Genomic DNA, 23,642 nt, shown 5'->3' with positions numbered 1-23,642 from the left:
AAGGTGGAGGGAAGGAAGACTTTGGGAAGAGTTCCCACCAATACATTTCACCTTTTTTTATTTAATTTGTAATAAAGGAGGTCGTGAGTGGGAGGAAGCATTTAGAGTCAGAACCCATACTAAACACTGGGGAGAGAAAAATTAAATTAACAAGTGGGGAGTGGGAGAGAGTCAGAAGGAACCCTGCTCACCTTTCAGCATGAAATCTAGAAATCTGGGGGAAAGCAAAGGGTTAGGAGAGAGGATAAACAGACATTCTCCTCAGTCTGTCTGCCTTCCTCAGGGCCAGGAGTTAGAATGAGTGAGCAGTTCAGAGCAGAAGGCTCTCCCATCCTGTGTCCAGATACCACTTTTCCTCCCTGTGCCCTCCTTGAGAGTGGCTGGTTGGGCCTTAGGCAACAGAAGTGGAGGGGCTGGGGGAAAGGGGTCCAGGAGTAAGGAGGGTCAGGAGGGACCCCCAATACTGATTCTCCTCTGGCTGGAGGTGGGCAGGAAGGAGGCACAGCTCAAATACTGAGCAGCCAGATAAAGAAGAAGATGGCGAGAAACAGAAAGAGGGAGTCCTGCCAGCTGGAGGCCGTGCGGCCCTGTCCCAGATCCACACCTGTGGGAGAGAGAAGGGCTGTAGAGCAAGCACCCATTCCAGGGCCGGGAAGCAGGTTGAGGGGATTCAGAGGGCTCCCCGGTAGGAGCTGAGGGATGGCTCTTACCTGTGCCTCGACGGAAAGGCTCATGGGTATTGAAGACGGTGGTGAAAAAGCCAAAGGGAAAAGCACCAACACCAAATGAGAAGTGAAAGCCTCCAGTATCACCAAATGGCTGGAATCCCTAGGGAGGCAGAGAAAGTCAGAGGGGAGCCAGGCAAGTCTTGGACAAGGAAGGGACACAGTGGGAGAAGAAGACTCACCCCTCTGCTCTCTGGAGCTGGTCGCTGGCCCTGAGGGCGGGGTGGAGTTTTCAGTCTGAGAAAGATGAAAGGGAGTATTAACAGGAATGTTCTCCTCTTCTCTTCCACACCCTGGTGGCGTAGTAGTTAAGAGCTATGGCTGCTAACCAAAAGGTCGGCAGTTTGAATCCACCAGATGCTCCTAGGAGACTCTGCAGGGCAGTTCTACTCTGTCCTATAGGGTCACTATGAGTCAGAATTGATTCAATGGCAACAGTTTTTTTTTTTTTTTTTTTTCCTCTTCCACACACCCCTCCCAGGGCAGAAAGCCTTCGACCTTCCCTGAGTACCACCTCCTCTCTCACCTGGGATCCTGGGGCTTCTGGCTCCCTCGCCCATAAAGTGGGACAACCTTCTCTCTGCTGATCCCAGCTTTACACACTGGGCACTCTTGCCGCTCAGGTCGTGTCTCCAGCCACTGAAGAGAAAAGAAATGAAGTGGTTTCCAGTACAGTCTTCCAGCTCCTCAGGCCTCCCCATCTCCCTCTTTATCTCCTTTGAGTACGCACCTGATGAAGACAGGGCCAACTGGATGGGGGGAGGGAGAAAAAAAAAGGTCAAACTAACTATAGAAAAGATGCACAGACCCAGACTTCATAGATATCCATCTCACTCCTTCCCAGGTATCCATGCTGTCGCTTTTCATCTTTTCCGCAACCTCTACCACGAAAGCCAACCTGGCCTTCCTGCTTCTCTGATCTTCCAACACCTGAAGCTCCAACCATCCTCAACACACTCAATCCTCTTCTCCCCCAACACACACACACATACATTCTCAATCCTCTGCCTGTAGACTTAATTTCTAGTTAACCTTCAACCCAGCCCCATCACTCCCAAGCCAAACCCCCTTATTAGCATAGCTCCCCCTTACTCCTTTCCACTCACTTTCAGGCCCATAAAGTCTATTTCCAGGACCCTTTAATCTCCCAAGTGCCCTTATCCCCAGATTTGTCATACCAACCCCTCCCAGATCTCACCTGAATGTGATCCTACCATTCCCTGGGTCTCCCACCCTCAACTAATGCATGCCTCCCCTAACCTTTGGGTCTGTTTCCGTCTCTACTGCTAAGACCACTGTTAAGCTGGTGTCTCCTTACACACTGTGTCCCTTCCGTCTCACACTCTCTTAACATACCCCACGCCCCAGCTCCTAATTCCCATGACCCCTACTTTCCACAGGTCTGTCTTTACAGACGCGACCCTCCCACCCACACATACCTAAAGAGACATAGATCCTCTCCGCGTGTCTCACCTATAGGGATGTGCTCTCTAATTAGCTGTATGATTGTACGGTCCCCCGCCGCCAGCCTCCTCAGTACGAACGCGAGCCCCTCCTCCCGCCCCCCTTTCCCGCTTCTCACCAGTACAGGTGGCCACACACACTGACCACAGCTTCCCGAGCAGTCTCCAGACATATATTACATTCGAAGGTCGCGCCTGCCCCGCCCCGCTCGCGGTTTGGCCCTTCGGGGCCCCCGTCCTCCTCCTCTGCTGCGGCCATGGCCGATTCTATTTCGCCCCCGCGTACCCCCTCAGTACACCCAAACACACATACACACACCCCAACAAACGAGAAACCGCCTCCTGCCCACGATAATTGGGCAGGCTTTAAGGCTTTTTAATCACTACTGGTCTGAGTGCCTGCCAATCACATAGGGTTCAAGGAAAATGATTGGTATAATACGGGCGGAAAGGGGTTTGCGCGGTCCCACCCTTGCACAAAGACTATTGGTTGCTACAGTGGCAGTCAGTATGTAGAGCCATGGGGATGGTAATAACTCGAAAGTCCTGTCGCTCAGCCAGGGAGGGTTTTATTTATCTGAATAACTGCCTGTCATAAACAAAGGCCAGAAGCAATTGGTTCCGGACTGCATAGACCTCGCCCACTATAAACCCTTTTCTTTCCTTCACTTCCTCTTTCAGAGAAAGTCTGGGTTCCTACTGGACTTTGGATTGTGACTCCAAAGCAATTGATTGGTTAGAACTTGGCCGGAAAATGGAGAGTAGGTAAAATGTGCATGCGCAGCATGCGATGGGCCGAACCAGCCCAATCCTGAGAGGGTTGAGCCGTCTATAGTCCCACCCCCTCACCGTCTTGTCTCCATGGTGACTGCTCTACAATTGGCCGGGCTTTAGGTTCAAAGGCCCCGGTATGGCTTCATCCGGGTCCTCTGGCTGTGGACTCTCTCGGCTGATTGGGCCGTTTCCTTCGCCCCTGATTGGCCGAGATCTGGAAAGACGGCGAAGAGCTCGGAAAAGAGGGCAAATACTGGGGTCTCAGAGTTCAAAATGGCTCCGACCTCCTTTGGTGACGTAGAGAGCAGAATTTGGGTCCGCCCCTCCGTTTTAGTGAAGAAGGGAGCAGAACTGGGATCAGCCCGACGTTTGGACGGTGCGAGCATCTATCTGCGGCGTTGGTGTTAACCCATCTCCCTCGGCCGGACAGCTCAGCCTGTCCCTCTTTAGGTGATTTACAGATCAGAACTGAGCTAAAGGCCCATCCCCTTTTTAGTGTGACACACAGGGTAGAACAGAGTTGACCTCGACTCCATTTTAAGCCTAAAAGCTGAAAAGGTCTGTCTCCACCCCTTTGTGCGTGGGTGTAGATGGGCCCGCCCCTTTTTAGGTGACACGCGACGGAATGGGGTTAGGCCCGCCCCTTCCTTCTCACGATGTGTCTTGCAGAACTGGGGTCTTCCTACTGGCCTGGACCCCTAGGAATTTGGCAACTGCTTCAGAGCTTAGGCCTTTCCTACGAGTTTGGGCCTTTCCTACAGTGACCCTCACTCTGGCCCAAGGAGCAGAACTAGGTAACAGTCCTCCCACTGCCAGTGTTCTTTACATCTTCATCCCCAGGGTGTGAAAACTCATTCAAGGAAAAGGTGTGTCTAGGGGCGGGAGGCAGTCGCTGGCTGAAGGCTGTTCAGCAACACTGATAAAAGGTCCCACGTGACTCAAGTGGGGTGAGGTGAGAAGTTGGGAGATGCCTAGAAGACGGGGGAGGTGAGGGTTCAGGAGGCCTGAGGTCGTTTAGGAAAGAAGGAATTGAGAGGGAGAGGTGGAGACCTAGGAAGGAGTGAGGGAACGATCCTGGTAAAGGGATATGGGGCACCCTGGGGTATGGGGAAGAGGGGAGCAGGGTTGGAAAGGGAGCTAGATGAGGAATCAGCATTCTTACCCACTTTTTTTTTTTTCTTTCAAGGAACCCATTGGAAGAAAAGATGCAGCCACATTCTATGTTGGGGGGGGAAGGGTTCGCTCAGCTTGAGTAAGGAGGTTGGTAGGAAGGAAGGAACTGGGAAGGAAAAAGTACTGAAGTAAATAAAACGGCATGGAAGGGAAAGGGGAAAGGGCTAGGGAATATTCCTTAACTTTGAAGGCCAGAGAGGGTGGGGGAGGGAGCTGGACTGCTGGGAGATAATGGGGGAGGGAAGGGGTGAAAGAGACCAGACTACACCAGAGGGCTGGAGGGTGAGGTGAGGAGAGATGGAACCCTAGAGAAAAGAGGTAAAGAACTCAATGCGTAGCATAATAAATGCTTGAAACGGAATCGAGGACAGGAAAGGGGGTCTTAGAGAAGAGTTGGAGCTTGAGAGAAGAAGCAACAGATACGGGAGTTAAGGAGAAAGGGAGAAACCAGAAAGAGACCAACCAAATAAAAGTGGCAGCAAGTGGAGAGCTGATGGAGAATGAGGGGAAGGAATGGGCTGAGGAAAGAACACAGCGCCCAGGGACCTAGAGCTGTGTGTGCTGAAAAGGGGTTGGAGAAAAAAAAGATAACAGCTGGACCCCGAGAGGGCCAGAAGCAGAACCCAGCTGAGCTCTTGCGAGGAGGAGCTAGCTAGGGGAGGCTAGAGGATGAGGGGAGGAAATGCCTGGGTCCTTGGGAGGTGATTGGCAAAATAGGCCGCCCATCACCGCCCCCCACTTCCTGGCCGGCCCCGGAAACCAGCAGGCGGTGGGGAGGGGTGGGGGGCAAAGCGGCAGCAGCAGCTCTCAGAGAGAGACAGCAGGAAGGGAGGGAGGGATCTGGGGGGACAACCCTCCATCATTTCTTACCGCTATGGGCCCAGCCTCCCATTCCCACCTTCCCTCCATCGGCCGGGGCTAGGACACCCCCCAATCCCGTCGCCCCTTTGGCACCGACACCCCGACAGAGGCAGAGACACAGCCAGCCGCCACCACCGCTGCCGCAACCTGGCTGGGGAGGGGGCCAGCCCCCCAGGCCCCCCACCCCACTGAGGTGGGGGCGGAAAGGGACGGGAGGAGGAGGGAGGAGGGTGCTGAAGGGGACGTGGATGAGGGGATGGGGAGAGATTGGGTCTGGGAGTGTCGACTGGGGAGAGGGATGCTGGGGAGAGGAGAGGGGGACAGAGAGGGAGGAAGGGTGGAACAGACGGGAGGGAGGAGAGATGGAGACCCTGTGAATTGGGGACTGGGGGTGTGGGCAGGGAATCCTGAAGAGGGCATTCCCTACACCTTCCCCAATACCGCTTCCTGGTCTTTGGCCCCACATGACTCTTGAAGGGGGGAGGGGGAAAGAAGAAGGCGGTTTATTGCCCTCCCCCCCCCAGAAGAATTTGCTTCCTGGGAATGTCTTCAGAGACCTCTCTTGTTTCCCTCCAGGCACAGGTCTTCAGGTTCCACTGTGTCCTTCCACACTGTGCTAACCCTTACTGACACAGATGCCTTGTGTGGGGCATGTTTTCTACATTGAGCCTGTGTGCCTTTGACACATTTAATGGCTTGCGTGTACCTCAGTTGTCCCTGTATTGTCCATGGGCTATGGAGAAATGATGTGTTATTTTCCCTCAGAATTACTCATTTCTCATATTTTGGGTCCCATGTCTCCCATCCAGTTCTGACATGTTCAAGTACCACTTCTTTGTGTGTTTTCATATATCACATCTGTGTGTGTACTGGCATGTTTTATGTTTTTGTATGTCTACTTCAGCAGATAAAGGTTATACCTTATTTTGTCTTGGTGCACATGTCCATGGTCTATGCCAGAATCTTCATGCGTGGAATTCAATGGTTTAGCTGACTAGCACACACTCATGTTGTGATTGGAGTGGCCTGTTTGCTGTGCGTGTTTTCACACTACATGTACACGTTCCTTCTCAGGACACACTGATGTGGCATGTGATAGTATGTGTGCTTCTGGTTACACGTATTGTTTATTTCATAATTTTATTGGCAGTATCTTTTGTGAGCCATTTGCTTCTTAACCCATTTGGCACTCCAATGTGTTTCTAAATCCTTGGACATCACATATTAAGAGGAAGGTAACTGGGCCCCCAGGTCCCCAAAGAACCATCCCATCCATATGCCTTGCTTGGCTGAGCTCCCTGACCTGTGTCTCTTTATTCACCTTATCTCAGCAGTGGCTGTGTACTGTCTGTCCGTGGAATTCATCAGTGCATGTCACAGGGTCAGTGACCCCCCCACCCCATCATCTGGTTTTGTTTGTGGACATTATTAGTCACCCCACTCTTTGCACTGTTGGCGTATATTTGATGGCAGCAACATGCTCCTTCCCCTGTGACATGCAGGCCCCTATTCTGTATGTCTCTCTCGTCTGTGAGCTGACATCTACACTCTGCCTTCACCATGCCTGTGTATTGTTTGTGTGTATTCAGAATAGGTTACTGTTAGACTTGGCGTGTTCATTGTTTTCGTGGTGCCTTTTCTTTTTATGGTTACTATTCCTTGAAAGGTGTAGCCATCTGATTCATGATCAGAACTGTCTTCTCTCATTAATTGTGGGTGTGTGGGTACAGCCTTATAATCCATTCAGCAAATGTTCATTGAGTGTCAACTCTATCTCCTCTCTGGGGCATTGGAGATAAGGCAGTCACTGTCCTCAAGCTGCTTACAGCTGAGGGAAGGAAATGAAAATGCCAGTGAGCAGTTAACACACAGCATGGTGTCAAGATCAGTGGACTTCAAACTTGTGTGCATATCAGGCTCACCTGGAGGGCTTGTTTAACAGATTGCTGGGCCCAATGCCCAGCATTTCTGATTCAGTAGGTCTGGGGTGAGGCCCAAGAACTTGCATTTACAGCATTCCCTGGCGATTCTGATACCACACTTTGAGAACCACTCATCAAAATAAAAGTGTAATAAAAACACAGGCCTGGAAGGTTCAAGAAGCCTTCTAAAAAGTGACAGTCATCTTGTGAGGCAGGTGAAGAAGAGGGGGAAGCACATTCCAGCCAAAGGGAACAGCATGCTCAAGGCACAGAAGCATGAAAGTAAATGGAGTGTCTGAGGAACTAAAGTAAATCAGTTTGACTGGAGCAAAAATGGCTTTTGTGGGGATGTGGCCAAAGATGTAAGCAGAAGTCAGCTTGTCAAGAAGGGCCTTTAGACGAGATGGGGAAATTCTCAGATTTGTGCTACAAAAAACTCTGCCATTTGGAAGACGGATTTGAGGGAAAAGAGGAACCTACTGCAAATAGCTTAGGGTCCAGGGGAGAATCTAAGCTGATCTGAGCTGGCAGGGGCAGCAGGGATGGAGCAGCTCACAAAAGTTACACTGTGTGTAACTGCCCCGTTTTAGAGCTGGCAGAAGCTTGTGTTTCCTGTGTTGCCTGTTAACCTTCACCCTTGGCAAAGGGCTTACCTTTGAGTCCAGCCCTTCTGTCATCGGGAGGAAGTGCCTGTGACCTTAATGGGAGAATGACAGGTATTAGCCTGAATACCCTTTTTGTGAAATGTGACCCTACCAGCAGTGGGCAGAGTGGAGGAAGGAGGAAGAACTAGAAGGCAGGTGCTGTGTGCCTGGGCCTCTTCCTCTTGAGCCCTTTCCTCTCCTGAGGCAGGTGGTGTGATGCTCCTTTCATTCTCTGCCCTCTCTCCACTTGGTGAGGCCTTTAACACTCTACCTGCCTGACCAAGTTGCCTCCAGGGTTTGTTGGTAGAGAGGGAGGGGGGTGGTGGAATTTGCTTGCCTGTCTTTGTAGGTAGCAATTGCCTGTACTGGGAACAGGGGAGGTTGCCTGGGTGGAGAGGGATTTTTCTAGCTATGCATTTACATTCCTTTATCTGTCACTGAGGAGCCCTGGTGGCGCAGTGGTTAAAGCAATTGACTGCTAACCGAAAGGTCAGTAATTCAAAACCACCAGCAGCTCCATGGGAGAAAATGTGGCAGTCTGCTTCCATAGAGATTTACAGCCTTGGAAATCCTATGGGGTCACTGTGAGTCAGAATTGACTCAATGGCAGTGGGTTGGTTGGTTGGTATCTGTTACTGGGTATGTTTGTAAACTTGTGTGTGTGTATGTGAATGTGCCCGTCATTGCATTACAGTGCGTGTCTGCGTCTGCATTAGTGATGTGAGTCTTTATTCTTACCAGTTAGCTCTTCAGTGTGTGTCTGTGTGTGTTCTGGCACTATCACTCTATCTGCTGTTTGCTGTGTATACCTGTGTGTAGCGTATACATACAGGCGACAGCATAACCAAGTGGTTAGGAGTATGAGCTGCTTATGTTTAATCTAGGAACAGCCTCTTAGGAGTTATATGACTAGAGGTAAGTCATTTAACATTTCTGGATCTACTTCCTATAAAACGTAAATAATAATAGTACCTCATAGGTTATTGTGTAGATCATACTTAAGAGTTTAACATAGCGTGTGGACCAGCACTGTCCAACAGAAATATAATGCGAGCCACATATGTAATTCTTAATTTTCTAGTAGGCACATTCAAAAAGGTGAAATTCATTTTAATAATATGCTTTATTTAGCATATCCAAAAGATCATCATTTCACCATGTAATCAATATAAAAAAATTATTAGTGGGATATTTGATATTCTGTGTTTCATTGTAAGTCTTTGAAACCTGATGTGTATTTGACAGAGCACATCTCAGTTTGGACTAGCCACAATTCAAGTGCTCAGTGGCCACATGTGGCTGGTGGCTACTATATTGGGCAGTGCCGGTACGGACCATTATAAGACCCTTACCAGCTACAAGTGTTAGCTATCATTATTATTATCAGCCTTTTATTATCATGCCTGTGAATTGTCATGTCCACGTCTCATGTCTCTTGTCTGTCTGAATGGATCTGGGGCATGCAAGGAGCAGTCCTGAGGTTCCCATCCCCACTGCCCCCATCCTGGAGAGGCTATCTGAGAAGATTTCGGTGTCCAGTGGGAGCCCTGGCCCTTGTCCTCATAGTCCCCCACCCTACCTTCTGTGTTTTACCTGCCCTGCTCCCCTCCAGGAACCAGGCCCACTGCCCCTTGCCTGTCCCCTGCAGGTGGCCAGAATGGAGCTGTGGCCAGGGGCATGGATGGTGCTGCTGCTGCTCTTCCTGTTGCTGCTCTTCCTGCTTCCCACCCTGTGGTTCTGCAGCCCCAGTGCCAAGTACTTCTTCAAAATGGCCTTCTACAATGGCTGGATCCTCTTCCTGGCTGTGCTCGCCATCCCTGTGTGTGCTGTGCGAGGACGCAACGTCGAGAACATGAAGTGAGCGGGGAGGGGAGGCAGGAGATGAGGGATCCTAAGGATCAAGGGTGAGCAGTGGACAGGGGGGGCATGGGGTGTGTGGGAGAGGCTGAGAGGCCAGGGACAAGGAAGGAGGAGAGTGCCGCAAAGATGCCCAGAAAGACAGAGAGGCCAAGGCAGGGAGCATGTCAGTGGATCCCACCGGAGCCCCTTGCTGTGACCCCACAGGATCTTGCGTCTGATGCTGCTCCACATCAAATACCTGTACGGGATCCGGGTGGAGGTGCGAGGGGCCCACCACTTCCCTCCCTCACAGCCCTATGTCGTTGTCTCCAATCACCAGAGCTCCCTCGACCTACTTGGTGAGACACCTCCACAGGGCACACCTCGCCCAGCCATGTCCTTCCTTCTGGAATCTTCCCCAGAATTCCCTGCCTTGGAAGCCCTTAATTCCTCTCCTCTGGGATCTTCCTCCTAGTTCCCTCCCAAGCCTTCTTTCCCTAGAGCTGCCCTTATAGGCAGGACGTATATACCTTTACTCACTCCTTCCTCCACTTGGGGCTTCCTGCCCCACCCCCAGTGCCTCCCTTCCTTTACCTCCAGTCCCTAGAAATGTGGGTGATGACCTGGGTGAAGTTACCTCCTGTGACATTCTACCTCCACCCTGATCCTCACCCTCACCCCACCTCTGCCCAAGGGATGATGGAGGTCCTGCCTGGCCGCTGTGTGCCCATTGCCAAGCGCGAGCTGCTGTGGGCTGGCTCTGCTGGGCTTGCCTGCTGGCTGGCAGGAGTCATCTTCATCGACCGGAAGCGCACAGGGGATGCCATCAATGTCATGTCTGAGGTGGCCCAGACCCTGCTTACCCAGGACGTGAGTCACACTGGGGAAATGGGAGTTCAGGGGCTGTGGAGTAGAATAGTTGTAAATAAACTGATATGCAGGGCCAAAGGGGCCTCAGAGGTCCCATCATAGCATCACACCCACTTTCTGACCCTTCTATATGCGTGTGTCTTCCTTGACCCTTTTCTCCCTCAGGTGCGGGTCTGGGTTTTTCCTGAGGGAACGAGAAACCACAATGGCTCTATGCTGCCCTTCAAACGTGGCGCCTTCCATCTTGCAGTCCAGGCCCAGGTAATTACTATTTCCCTTTCCTTCTGCTAAGCTCCCCATCACCCCATCATCCCTTCTTCTCTGGCCAGAGGCTTCCTGTGAGGGTTTCAGAAGGAGGCTGCAGACTAATTCCCTTTTCTCCTCCACTAGGTTCCCATTGTCCCCATAGTCATGTCCTCCTACCAAGACTTCTATTGCAAGAAGGAGCGCCGCTTCACCTCGGGTGAGGGCTCTTGCTAGGGCTGGTGGGGGGTGCCAGAAAGGCCATGGGAGAGGCTTGGGGGACATCCCCATGAGACATGAGGACCCATCAGTGTGGAATGTCAGAGCTGCGAGGAATCCATGGGATCAACTAGTCTGACCCCACATCATTCAAAAAGTATTCAGGCAGCCCCCAGGTTATGAACATCCAACTTACGGACATGTACTTAAGAACGGACTGCCATAAAACCTATTATATTAAAAATTTGAGTTAAATACAGTGGTTCGTAATAATGAGTGAATGCAGTACTTTGTGACGCTTGTAAAAACATTGTGCGGTTTAGGAGTGTTTCTTAAGTGTTTTATATGCATAGAAAGGTAAAATATATACTATAAATCAAGACAAACGTTTGACTAACTGATGCTAAATAAGAGCTATATGTACCTGTTCCAACTACAAATTCGACTTAAAGATAGACTTAGGAACGGATCTTGTTTGTAACCTGGTGACTGTCTGTATTCAGCACCCACCATGTGTAAAATGCACGCTGCTGGATGGGTAATACTTGGTCCTTCCAAGAGGGGCTGTAATCTAGTGGGAAAGACAAGACCTGTGTGGGCAAAGCAATAATGAATAACACACTGCAGTAAGTGCTAAATCCAGACAACCGGGGCTGAAAGCATGCTGAAGAGGTGTGTGGACTGGGGTCTTGGGAAGGCTTTGTGGAGGGGGGCCTCAGAGAACGGGTGGCTGCTGGCAGAGGGGTGGTTGTCTGGTAGAAAGGGGAGAGAACTGTATGTCTGAGGAGGGAGTAACAGGAGAGCTCAGGAGGAGCTGGGTCCCACCTGGAGGCAGAGGCCTGGGTGGACAGGCCATGACAGTTTCCCTCCCTACTCCCAGGGCAATGTCAGGTACGAGTGCTGCCCCCAGTGCCCACAGAAGGGCTGATACCAGATGACGTCCCAGCGCTGGCTGACAGAGTCCGGCACTCCATGCTCACAGTTTTCCGGGAAATCTCCACTGATGGCCGGGGTGGTGGTGACTATCTGAAGAAGCCTGGGGGGGTGGCCGAGGCCCGGCTGTGAGCTCCCCTCCCATCTACCCTGTCTTCTCCCCCATACCTACCAGCCCAGTGGGCCCTGGAGCAGGGCCCAGCCCTTTTCCTCATTTCCCTTTTCCCCACCTGTTCATCTCTTTGGAATCTTCAACTTCTGAAGTGAATGTGGATACAGCACCGCTCCCTACCCCTTCCCAGCCCCACTCATGGGCTCTCTTGCCTTGGTGCAGTCTCCACTCTGATCCCTTCTCCTGCCATCTTGTCTGTGGAACAGTTGCCTCCTCCCATCTCGAGTGGCTCAGCCTTCACAAGGGTGGGGAACACTCTATCCTGTCCCCAGTGGACACTCTTCTTTTGTGGTCTTCTCTCCCTCTCCACTCCACACTGGACAGTGGACTCATCCACTCTATGGAACAGTTCCCCTCCACTCCAAGTCCATGGATTCAATGGACTCATCCGTTTGTGAGGAGGACTCCTCACCCTGTGGCTGGAAGCTGATACTTCCATCTGCTCCTGGAACAATCCTCCCAGGCTCATCCTGGGAACACTTCTCAGCACCTTTACTCCCGCCCCATGGAGCCACCTGTCAGTGGCGGCTGGACTCTTGTAACTCAGAGGTCTCATCCCTGCCTGTGCCCAGATGCCTAGGGTCCCATACACTCCTGGGCACACACGGCCAGATTGGTCTCCACACATTTTTCTCTGCTTCCCGCAAACACACCCCCATGGTACAGTTCTTCAGTGGTCCTGGACCCACCCAGCCCCCTGCAGCCTCACTGTACTATTCCAACCAGACACAAGGGGAAGAGGCAGACATCAGTTGCTGCACTCACTTCTGCTCCCTGGGGACTTGGGGAAGAAACTGAACCCTGGCTGGGGGGGATAGGGCTTTTAATTTATTTTTTTATTTTTATTTTTTTTTTTTTTTTGAGGCTTTCCCTCTCTGGGCCAGTTTTCATTTCCTTGCTGTGGTATTAACCACTCCCTGCCTCCCACCCCAGATGCGTGCCCACAATCGGGGAAGTGGGCTGGGAGCAAAAGGAGAGGGTGGGACACAGTTTTGCGTGATTGGTTTTTATTACTTATCTGGTTAATAGCAAGAAACCGAGAATAAAGAGAGAGAGAGATCTGGGCTCTTTATGGCTCTGTTTGTTAGAGATTGAAGACTCGGGTGGGCTGAGGCAGGTTGCCTCCCCCTTTCTTCCTCAGCTGTCCTCAGTGTCCTTTGCTCCTAGGTGGCCAGACAGCCTTATCTACAACTCCCCAGCCAGCCAAACCCAGAAGATTAGGGGGTCCAGTTTCTGTATAAATTAGGGGGCAGGGCTGCCGCAGAGGCTCTTTATCGGTGGTTGAGGCCAGGGCCCAGGCTGTTGTCCTCACAGGAGCCTGGTTAATGACAAGGAGATAGAAACACTGGCTGTGGCCTGTGGGGGCTGCCTCCAGGCTGGAGCTGGGCAGGGGGTGCTGGAGAGACTGACACTCTCACCCAACAATTAACCAGAACCACTGGACTAGGCTCCCAGGAAGAGAGGGGTGGTGAAGTGGGCATATCCAGAAGGTGTGGGGAGAGAGTGTTGGGGAGGGTTTCTGGCAAAAGAGGAAGCATGAGATGGGGAGGAGTCTCCCACGAGTTGGGGAAGGTAGGTGGGGGACAGGAGGTCCCTGGTGGGGAGGAAGTGGGGGAGGACTCACAGGCACCTAGCTTCTCCTCCAGTAGCAGCACCTGGTCGCTGAGAGAGTCGATCCTGTCACCCCGGCCCCACAGCTCAGCCACCTGTTCGGGCTGCAGCTCTTCAGGCGGCATGGGCAGCACAGCTCTGACCCAGGCCCCGGCCTGGCCGGCCCACTGCCAAGAAAGAGACACCTCAGGATGGTTGGGGCGGGGCCCATTGTGCCCCGAGGGCCCAGGTGCCTCTGCTCACCTGCTCCAGCTGCTCCAGGCGCCCACGCAGCTCCCTAATCTCCCGCCTTAGGGTGTGCTCGTCATGTTCTGCTTCCCGAACTAAGACAAAGAGCATCACCACTGCTGGGGCCCCCACTGCTGACCCCGTGCCCTCCCTGTGGCTCCTACCCCCGCGGCTCACCAGCCACGCTGAGGATGCTGGCACTGGTTGGGGGCTCCCGAGAGCCCTCCGTGCAGGTACGCCCATCTGGGCCCAGCACCAGGTCATGGGGGCAGCCGCAGGTAAAACTGCCTGCCGTGTTAAGACAGCGGTGTGAGCAGAGAGTGACGCCAGTCCTGCATTCATCCACATCTATTTAGGGAAAAGAAGAGGGGGCTGAAGGGATGGGGCAGGGCCAGGCGATGGCGTGGGCAGGGAGGCCCCCAGTGCCACAGTAGGGGGCCCCCGGGGAGGGGAGCAGACGCACCCACGTGACAGTGCTTCCCACCCCAGCCAGGGGCACACTCGCACTGGTCCGGCTGCACACAGATGCCTCCGTTCTGGCAGGGCTTGGTGCAGATGGCTGCGGGGGAGAGGAAGGAGAGTGCAAGGGAGAGTGACAGACCCTGACTGATGATCCCAGCCCCCGGAAGGGCGGGCCTCCCCCAGGGTCTGGGAAGACCCAGCCTCACCTTGACAGGTGAGTGCCCCTGGGTGCCGCTTCTTCCAGCCCTGGCAGCACAGGGTGTGGGTCTGCTGCACCTCCCGCCTCACCTCCCTCCACGCCACGTGGTACGTGGTCCTAGAACACAGCACCAGCTCAGGACACTGGGATGCGGTTCCCAGTTGGGGCTCTTGGGGTCCCTCCTGAGAAATCCCCACAGTCCCAACTCCCCATCCCTCACCTGTAAGTGCTGCAGACACGTCGTCCAGTGCATAAGGTCAGGTAGGGCTTGTATGTGGGTTGGCTGTAGGACTCGTTGTAGCGGAGCGGAACCACCAGCGTCTGCTTGGAGCAGACACCATGACTGCATCCACACCAGAGGAGTTGGGAGATATTGAATGGGCCAGGCCCTGGGGAGCTTCACTTCTCTCAAGGCTCCACTGAGGCCCCTGTCCTCCCTCCAGTGACGGTGAGTACCCGTCACCCCCATTCTAAACTTCCACCCCCAACGGAATGCTCAGTGACTACATCACCCCCAGCCCCGCCCCCTCTGTTGTCACCTCTCTTTGAGGGATCCACCCTTGGCCCCCTCGCCTGGCAACAGTAGCAGGAAGAATGAGAGTCCACTTAAGAGAGTGTACAGCTCAATTCTGGACCCCATGATTCTCCTTGACACCAGACTCTGTGGGCTGCAGGCAGGAAGAGGTTAATGGAGGCCCTTCCCCTCTCCTACTAACTTCATCAAGCCCAGTTCCACCAAGAGCAGTCTGCTAGTGTCTCCTAAGGCATTCAGGAAACTCACTTATATACACTGGCACTAGCTACTAGGAATGTCTACACCTACATGTACATTCATCCAGCCGCCCCAGCTTCCTTTAGCACAGCATGATCCATGCAGCACCATTCATACAGGCTTACACCCTACACACGCCCTCCACCACCCCTCCAACCTAGCCAACCAGGCCTCTACACAAACCTGAGGGACATATACCTCAGTGACCCTCCTATCTCAAACCTGCCCCTAATCTTTATACCTCAAAACCCCAGATATACACCATTTCCTCTTCACCATTCTCTAGACCCCCTCACACCTTACAAACACACAAACCCACCTACCTGGAAACTCCACACCTTACATGTATTTTTTACTACCCTCATACTCCACACCATCACATACACCCTGGACACACACCTACACCCTTCACTCACACAACACTCAACACACACACACCCTAGGATCCTGTCTGAGTGTCCAGCACTCCCTCCCCATTGACATTTCCCACCTGCCCTCCCCTCTTCCCATTCCCACCTGGCGTCTCTCTCCCCAGAGACTTCAGGCAGACCAGCCTCAGCAGCCAAAGCTCAGACTGGTAGGCAGGCTGGGCAGGCTGGGCAGGCTGGGAAGGAGGAGGGGCCAGGCCAGACAGAGTCTACCCACCTCTGCCCCCTCCCACAAGCCTCCTCCTTAGCTCTAGCCTGGTCAGCTCAGAGGAGTCTGAGTACCACTCCCCTCATCCCAGCAAAGGGCCCCCTAGAAGTTTCTTCCCAACACTCTGAGGTCCCCTGTTTTTGGACCCCCCCAAATCAGCAGAAGCTACTGGATCTATACCACCACCAGTGCCCTCCCCCAACCCTCACCTTCAGCCAAGACTAGGGGAGAGCTGGGGGGCAGAGAGGGAGACAGAGCTGAGGGAACAATGTGGGGCCAGATCATGGGAGAAGAGGCAAGAACAGATGAGGAAAGAAAAAAGGGCAAGTCGTCACAAAGGGGCAGTTGGGCAAGGGGGACAGCCCAAGGCACCAAGGGGAGAACTGCCCCCATCTCTTGATGACATTTGCTAGGGCTTGGAGGGGCACAGGGTTGAGTTAGCTGCCGCCCCCCATACCACAGCAGACAGGGCCCTATTGTCTCAGCCAAAATTCCTTCTTTCAGGGAAGAGGAGGCTCATTGTCCAGCCCCTCACCCAACTCTGCCCTACAAAGGTCAAGAAGAGCCACAACAAATGCCCACCCTGACCCTCAGCCCCCTCGTCTAGCCTGGGGGATGGCAGGCACATTTCACCCCATGGGGCTGGGGCCCAGACCACGGGAGCCCCGGGCTCAGCCCCCCAATCTTAGGCTGGGACAGGAAGAGAATTGTCCTCAGCAGGAAAGAACCCGCAGAGAATCAGGAACCCATATAGAATGGGCATTGAGAGAACGGAAACATCAGTGGGGTCCCCACCCCAGACCAGGCATCCGGGCACCCAAGCCTCAGGCTCTCCATCCCCACCCTCCTTGGGGAGCCAGGTTCCCCTCACCTGGAAATGAACCAAGCTACACTGAGGAAATGGAACTTTATTTCCATAAATACAGGAGAAACACCCCATTCAAGGGTAGCTAAAAGAGAGGGTGGGGCCTCAGAGAAACTAGGCTCCCACGGGGTACCCCAAAACTGAACATAGGGACTGGGGGATCCCAAACCTGAGATGGGCCTTGCAGGCCACAGATATTCCCCAACACTGACACTTCAAGAATGGGACTGTCCCCATAGGGGAGCCACAGAAGCCCACTCTCAGGGGCAGTCCTTTCTGGGGGTTGGGAGGGCTAACAACTAGGGCATTCAGAGGAAAAAGGGAACATGAGGAGAAGAGAAGCTAAAAATGTCCTGAGTGGCCTGGAAGGAGACCCCCGTGGTAGGCAGGGGCCGGGTTTCCCTCCTGTACAGCCAGATACGGAGGAGCAGCAGCAGCAGTAGCAGCCACAAGTTAAAAACCTGGTTTCCCACTTCCCACCCTCAGCCTTAGGAGAAAGGAAGAGCATAGAAAAGCCCCGCAAATGAGAGGAGATGTCGGGGGGAGACTAGGATTTGTCATTCATGAAGGAGCGGGGGCTGTGGGAGCCCTGGTTGTGGGGGGCAGTGTGGAAGCAACGAGGTGGTCACAGGCACGCCAGAGCCTGACGTCTGCTTTCCAAGGCCGCCACTGGGTCTCTGGGTTGGGGGGTTCCTGGGGGACCCCTGCAGATGTCCTCAGGAGAGCCATGGTTCAATGCAGTCCTCATAAAGGGTACGGTTGGAATGCCAAGCCGTGTGTGGGATCCCAGTCATTGGACACCTCACTATGGCCCCCCGGGCCAAGAGAGTCTTCAGCCCAAAAGAATCCCGCAGATAAACCTTCAAGGTAGGTGAAAGGGCACGGAAGCATGGAATAAAGACACAAGAAGAGACAAAATGAATGACTACCGGTGTGCCAGGTCCCCTTCCCACAGGGTGACCCCTTCAGATCAGGGGTCAGTGACGGAAGATTTCAGAATGAGATGGGACAGTGCATGCAGAGAGGGGACATGATCCCAGGAGGCTTACCAGTTGTTCCTCCATCTCTAAGACCGTCTCATTTGCATCGTAGAAACCAAAGAAACTACAAAGAGATTTGAGGGAAGGTTATCAGAAGAGCTGGAGAAAATGAGGAAACCCTGGTGACATAGTGGTTAAGAGCTATGGCTGCTAACCAAAAGGTTGGCAGTTCAAATCCACCAGGCGCTCCTTGGAAACTCTATGGGGGAGTTCCACTCTGTCCTATAAGGTTGCTATGAGTCGGAATCGGCTCCACGGCAGTGGGTTTTGGTTTTTTGGAAAAAATGAAGGTGAGCTAGTGCCCTTCAGGAATTCCCGGCCTTTTGGGGAGACAAATACCAGGGAGGACTACTCAAGATATTTAACGAGCTATCATGTACCTCATGAGGTGATGCACTGAGAACACATGAGGATCTAGCATCACTTCGGCAGAATTCCCACCAAAAATGCATAACCTGAATCTAAGTGTGAGGAAACATCCAACAAACCCAAACTAAGGGACATTCTACAAAAGAGCAGACCCATGTGCTTCAAAAATGTCAATGTCATAAAAGACAAAGATTGAGGAAGTGTTCCAGATTAAGAGACTAAAGAAACAAATGCAACATGTGATCCTGGATTGTACCTTGCCCCTGGATTTTTTTCTATAAGGACAATTGGAAAAATCTGAATAAAATCTATAGATATCTGTATCACTTAATTTCTTGACTTTAATAATTGTAGGATATGTGGAGTCCCTGGGTGGTGCAAACAGTTAGCGTACTTGACTGCTAACCAAAAGGTTGCAGGGTTGAGTCCACCCATAGGTGCCTTGGAAAGAAGGCCTGGTGATCTACTGAAAAATCAGCCATTGAAAACCCTGTGGAGCACAGTTCTATTCTGCACACATGGGGTCACCATGCGTCAGAATTCACTCGATATCAACTGTTTGTGTGTTGTTTTTGTTTTTATTGTAGATATGTAAGAGAATGTCCTGTTTATAGGGAAGACACAGAGGTATTTAGGAGTAAAGGGACATCATGTCTGCAACCTACTCTCAAATGGTAGAGAGAAAGAGGATGCTAATATGTTCCTATGAACGACAATAATAGTTCACCTTATATAGCATTTTTTTTTTGTCCCAAGGCACTGTTCTAAGTACTTTTCATATATTACCTTGTTTAATCCTCACAACAACTCTATCCAAGTGACTATTTTCCCCATTTGTCACGTGAGGAGATTGACGTGCACAGGTCTAAGTTCAAAGTTAGTAAGCAGTGAAGTCAGGCTCTCTGGCTCGCAACCACAATGTTTTACTGCCTCTCTATGAAGGACGTATTCTATATATGTAGATGGATGGATAGATAGATGATAGAGGGAAAGAATAGGAACATGAATGTGGTAAAATACTAGCACTTTGGAAAACTAGGTGAAGAGTACAGGAATTGTTTCTACTATTTGGTAACTTCAATATGAAATTACTTCAAAAAAAAAAGGTTTACAATGTTTTTAAATTAAGAATATTTAACTGGCACAGGCACTGAGTAGACATTGGCCATGAATAAGTGGACAAATGCTAATGGTGGTAAACCCAGGGGACTGTGGAAGTAGAGAGGAGAGGCCCCTACCCTAGCCTTAGACCATCAGCAAAGGCTTCCCAGCGATGACCCTGGGGAAGGCTGTCCCAGGCAGAGGGAACAGTGAGAGCAGAGGCACAGAGGTAAGGAACAGCTGGGTACATGGAGGAGCTAGGTTGGGGGCCTAGAGGCCACATTGAGGAGCTAGATTTCATAAGGGCTAAGAAATCTACTGTTGAAAATCTGCCCGTGAAAGTCTATGGATCACAAAGGTCTAGGGTCACCATGAGTCAGGGGCGACTCAACAGCAGCTAACAACACCGAAGAAAGCAGTTAAGGGTGTGTGGATCTGCATTTGAATCCCAGCTCTGCCATACGCCCTCCCCACTGTGTGTTTGAGATTGTTACTTATCCTCTTGGTTCTATATAAGAATACCTCCCTCAACGAGAGGCAGTAAAACATTGTGGTTAAAGGTCATACAGCCTGACTTCACCACCTACTATGAACTTAATCAAGTTATTTAATCTCTCTGCACCTCAGGCTCATATATCAAATGGGGATAATAGTCGCTAACCCATAGGGTTGTTGTGAGGATTAATGAAGTAATATATGAAAAGTACTAGAACAGTGCCTTGGAGCAATAAAAAAAAAAAAAAACTACATAGCCATGAAGGAGCCCTGGTAGCGCAGTGGTTAAGCACTTGGCTGCTAAGCAAAAGGTCAGCAGTTTGAACTCACCAGCCATTCCTCAGGAGAAAGATGTGGCGGTTGGCTCCTGTAAAGATTTAAAGCCCTGGAAACCCTATGGAGCAGTTCTACTCTGACAGGGTTGCTATAAGTCGGAATCAACTTGATGGCAAAGGGTTTGGTTTGGTATATAAACATTAGCCATTACTATTGTTCATAGGGTTATAAATGTGGAATGAGATAGTGTATATAAAACTCATCTCTTGGCTACTGTGAGGGATATCACTCCTTCACTTAAAATCCTCCAGTGAAGGCAGAGCCAACATGGCACCATAGACAGAAGCACCATGCCGTCCCTTTACAGCAAAGACCTGAAAAATCAAGTAAAACAGATACAAATGTCAATGCTGGAAGCCTACGTGTCAAATGAAAGGATAAAGAACTCGATCAGGCACCGAAAGGAATAAGAAACTGACAGAGAACAGAGAATGAGGAGAGCTATGGAGTGGAGGTCTGCTACTAGCTAATAAGGCACAGCTTTGCCATCTTGGACCTCAGCCACCAAGAATGGCAGACAGGGAGTACAGGAAGGCAACTTCCCAGAGCTCCCAACAGAAGATAGAGCACCCGGTAACCAGGAATACATGCTTTCCCACGCCCCATCCTCCTTCCCTCTATGCAGCCTCTGCCACTTTCCAGCGGGCCACAGTCTCTTGGTCAAAGAGACACCAGCTCACTGCTGCCCAGGTCTGTCCTGGCTCCTTCAGTGCCATTTTTTTTGTTGTTGTGACTATTTTTGGGGCTTTTGTTTGTTTCTTCTCTCTCTCTCCCTTCCTTTCTCCTGCTCAGCTAGCCCCCTGTGCCATCCCTGCTCCTTCTGGATGGGCTGTGCCACACCGCTCGGCTAGCGAACCACCGGCTGTGTGGCACCATTTTTTGTTTTTCTTTTTTCTTTTTGTCCCTTCTCTCTCTCTCTTTTCCTTCCTTTCCTTTCTCCCACCAACCTAGCCCCATGCGCCACCCCCCTGCCCCCCGACTTCTTGATGGGCTGTGCTGTACTACTCGGCTAGAGAGCCTCTGGCACATGGCTTCCCCAGGTCTGCACTGCTCCCACAAGCTGGCTCCCTCAGCACTATATTTTTTATTTATCTTTTCCCTTCTTCCTCCCATCTAGGCCCTGTGCTGCCTCTGTCCCTTCCTGACAGGCAGTGCTGCATCACCTGGCAAGAGAGACATCAGCTTGCCACCACCCCAATTCAGCCCCTCCCCCAATGGCTGGCTCCCCCACACCATATTTTTTTGTTTGTTTTGTTGTTGTCTCTTCTCTCTCTTTCCCTGCCCACCTAGCCCTGTGCACCACCCACGCCATTTCTTGACAGGCTGAGCTGCATTGCTCAGCTAGAAAGACACTGGCATTTGGCCTCAATGGATCTGCCCCGCCCCCACCCACCAAATCCTACTGCACTGCCATTTTATTTACTTTATTTCCCTTCCTTTTTTTTTTTTTTTTTTGATTCTTTTTCTTTCTCTCACCTACTTAGCTCCATACATCACATACTCTCCCTTCCCTCCTGCCCTATCTGCACCATGTGCCAAGCACCGTGCCCCTGAGCAGCACTGGCACAGACCACCGGACCCTGCCCTGCACTGCCCCCAAGCCCTGCCTTGTTGGCCCCAATACATGCCACAAACTACCCAGCCCCACCCCTCGCCACCCCCACTGGACCTGCCCTGCTGCACCATGGCTGAGCAACCAGCCCTGCCCACCTAGACAAGGTAGTGAGAAGTATCATGCCTGCAGATGAGCAAGCAACAAAGCACGCCCAGCCCACCTGCTCAGACATAACCAAATAAAACAAAAAAGCAGGACAAAAACAAATCTACAATCAATAAATGAAGAAAATAATTCCTGAATGTCCCAAAGACAGCAGACAATATCAAAACATATTAAAAAAACAGGACAGGATGGCTCCAGAAAGCAACCAAAATAAAACACCAGATGGCCTTCCGGTAGAAGAAAAGACACTGGAAATAGCAGTAGGGAATTCAAAACACTAATATTCAGGGATATCCAAGAGATGACAGAAAACACAGACAAAAGTAAGGAAAAAATAGACAAAATTCATGGAAAATACAGACAAAATCAGGGAAAACACAGACAAAACAATGGAAGGATTCAGGAAAATAATACAGGAACAAAATGTCACAATAAGCAACTGGCAATCATACAAAAATAGTAATTAGCAATTCAAAAGATAAACAACAAGATTTCAGGAATAGATAGCGCAATAGAAGGTTTTAGGAGCAAATCTGAAACAATGAAAGATAGGATCAGCAAGATTGAAGAAAAATCCTTGGATACCACTTTGTTTGAGGAAAAATCAGAGAAGAAAACTGAAGAAACCCTGAGAACGATGTGGCATACAATCAAGAGCAAAAATCTGCATGTGATCAGAGTTCCAGAACAGGGAGAGAAAATGGAAAACAGAGAGGATCATTGAAGATTTACTGACAGAAAACTTCCATTATGTCATGAAAGATGAAATTTCGATCATCCAAGAAGCTCAACGAATCCCACATAGGATAGACCCTAAAAGAAAATCACCAAGACATCATAATCACACTCCCTAAAACCAAAGACAAAGAATCCTGAGAGCAGCTCAAGAAAAACAAAAAATCACATACAAAAGGGAAACGATAAGACTAAGCTCTGATTACATGGCAGAAACCATGCAGGCAAAAAGGCAATGGGATGACATATTTAAAACCCTGAAAGAAAAAAACTGCCACCCAAGAATAATACATCCTACAAAACTCGTGCTCAAATATGATGGCGAAATTAGGACATTTCCAAATAAACAGAAATTAAAGGAATATATAAAAACCAAACTAAACTTATAAGAATTAATAAAGAGAGTCCTTCAGTTAGAGAACCAACAACATCAGACAACAACCTGAATCTAGGACACAGGACAGCACCAGCCAGTAACCAACCTAGGTAATGAACTCTCAAGGATAAAACAAAACTAAAAGATTTACAACGGGGAACCAGAGAGAGCAATCTGTAAATGACAACAACGTCAGAACAATAAAAGAGGAAACAAACGGTGCAGGTGTAGAACTTTCAAATGGAGAGGAAATCAAGGCAATATCAACTAATAAAAGACTAGTTTAAACTTAGGAAGATAGGGGTAAATTTCAAGGTAACCACAAAGAAAGTTAACAAACCTACTCATCAAAATAAAGAAAAACAAAGTCTCAGGAAACACAAAATCTACAAAAACAAAAGAAACAAAAAAAAATCCACAAACAAAAGGAATTCAGCACAGGAGAGTAAGAGGAACAAAGAAAATGTCAGCACCACCAAAAAAAAGCACTACAAAATGACAGCAATAAACTCACACCCATCAATAATCACACTGAACATAAATGGCTTAAATGCACCCATAAAGAGACAGAGTGAAAGAATGAATAAAAGAAAACAGAGCCATCAATATGCTGTCTATAGAGACACACCTTAGAAACAAAGACACAAATATATTAAAAATCAAAGAATGGAAAAAAATACATCAAGCAAACAGCAACCAAAAAAGAGCAGATGTGGCAATACTAATCTCTCATAAACTTTAAAAGAAAACCCACCATAAAAGACAAGGAAGGACATTATATAATGATTAAAGGGAAAAACCACCATGAGCACATAACCATAATAAATATCTACGCAGCCAATGACAGGGCTCCAAAATA

The 23,642-nt window shown here is 50.5% G+C and overlaps 4 protein-coding genes across 4 annotated transcripts in view; 1 reads left to right on the top strand and 3 right to left on the bottom strand.

Moving 5' to 3' along the window:
* Positions 1-41: 41 nt before the first annotated feature.
* On the bottom strand, positions 42-2,685 carry RNF5 (ring finger protein 5). Its single transcript, XM_004390791.2, has 6 exons — positions 2,308-2,685; positions 1,456-1,474; positions 1,252-1,364; positions 908-962; positions 711-828; positions 42-604 (listed from the first exon to the last, which is right to left on the bottom strand). Exons 1-6 carry the CDS (start codon positions 2,445-2,447, stop codon positions 507-509), a joined length of 543 nt encoding a protein of 180 aa, XP_004390848.1. The 5' UTR covers positions 2,448-2,685; the 3' UTR covers positions 42-506.
* A 2,187-nt stretch (positions 2,686-4,872) lies between these two features.
* AGPAT1 (1-acylglycerol-3-phosphate O-acyltransferase 1) lies at positions 4,873-12,901 on the top strand. Its single transcript, XM_004390782.2, has 7 exons — positions 4,873-5,189; positions 9,211-9,419; positions 9,627-9,760; positions 10,096-10,271; positions 10,437-10,532; positions 10,662-10,734; positions 11,614-12,901. Exons 2-7 carry the CDS (start codon positions 9,220-9,222, stop codon positions 11,796-11,798), a joined length of 864 nt encoding a protein of 287 aa, XP_004390839.1. The 5' UTR covers positions 4,873-5,189; positions 9,211-9,219; the 3' UTR covers positions 11,799-12,901.
* A 57-nt stretch (positions 12,902-12,958) lies between these two features.
* Positions 12,959-14,985, bottom strand: EGFL8 (EGF like domain multiple 8). The gene is made up of 8 exons (XM_004390780.1): positions 14,878-14,985; positions 14,559-14,681; positions 14,346-14,455; positions 14,141-14,236; positions 13,855-14,025; positions 13,693-13,772; positions 13,463-13,616; positions 12,959-13,156 (listed from the first exon to the last, which is right to left on the bottom strand). Exons 1-8 carry the CDS (start codon positions 14,976-14,978, stop codon positions 13,110-13,112), a joined length of 882 nt encoding a protein of 293 aa, XP_004390837.1. The 5' UTR covers positions 14,979-14,985; the 3' UTR covers positions 12,959-13,109.
* Positions 14,986-17,219: 2,234 nt separating this feature from the next.
* The window catches only part of PPT2 (palmitoyl-protein thioesterase 2), a 14,933-nt gene continuing 8,510 nt past the window's right edge, over positions 17,220-23,642 (bottom strand). The window contains exons 8-9 of the mRNA XM_023725550.1: positions 17,661-17,715; positions 17,220-17,471 (exon numbers count right to left, since the gene is read on the bottom strand). Of these exons, the coding sequence (XP_023581318.1) occupies positions 17,328-17,471; positions 17,661-17,715 (199 nt within the window). The 3' untranslated portion in view covers positions 17,220-17,327. The remainder of the gene's footprint in view (positions 17,472-17,660; positions 17,716-23,642) is intronic.

Source organism: Trichechus manatus, unplaced genomic scaffold (assembly GCF_000243295.1).
Source record: "Trichechus manatus latirostris isolate Lorelei unplaced genomic scaffold, TriManLat1.0 scaffold00327, whole genome shotgun sequence".
NCBI lineage: Eukaryota > Metazoa > Chordata > Mammalia > Sirenia > Trichechidae > Trichechus > Trichechus manatus.
The sequence above is the reverse complement of the archived record's forward strand: the minus strand, read 5'-3'. Positions and strand labels throughout refer to the sequence as shown.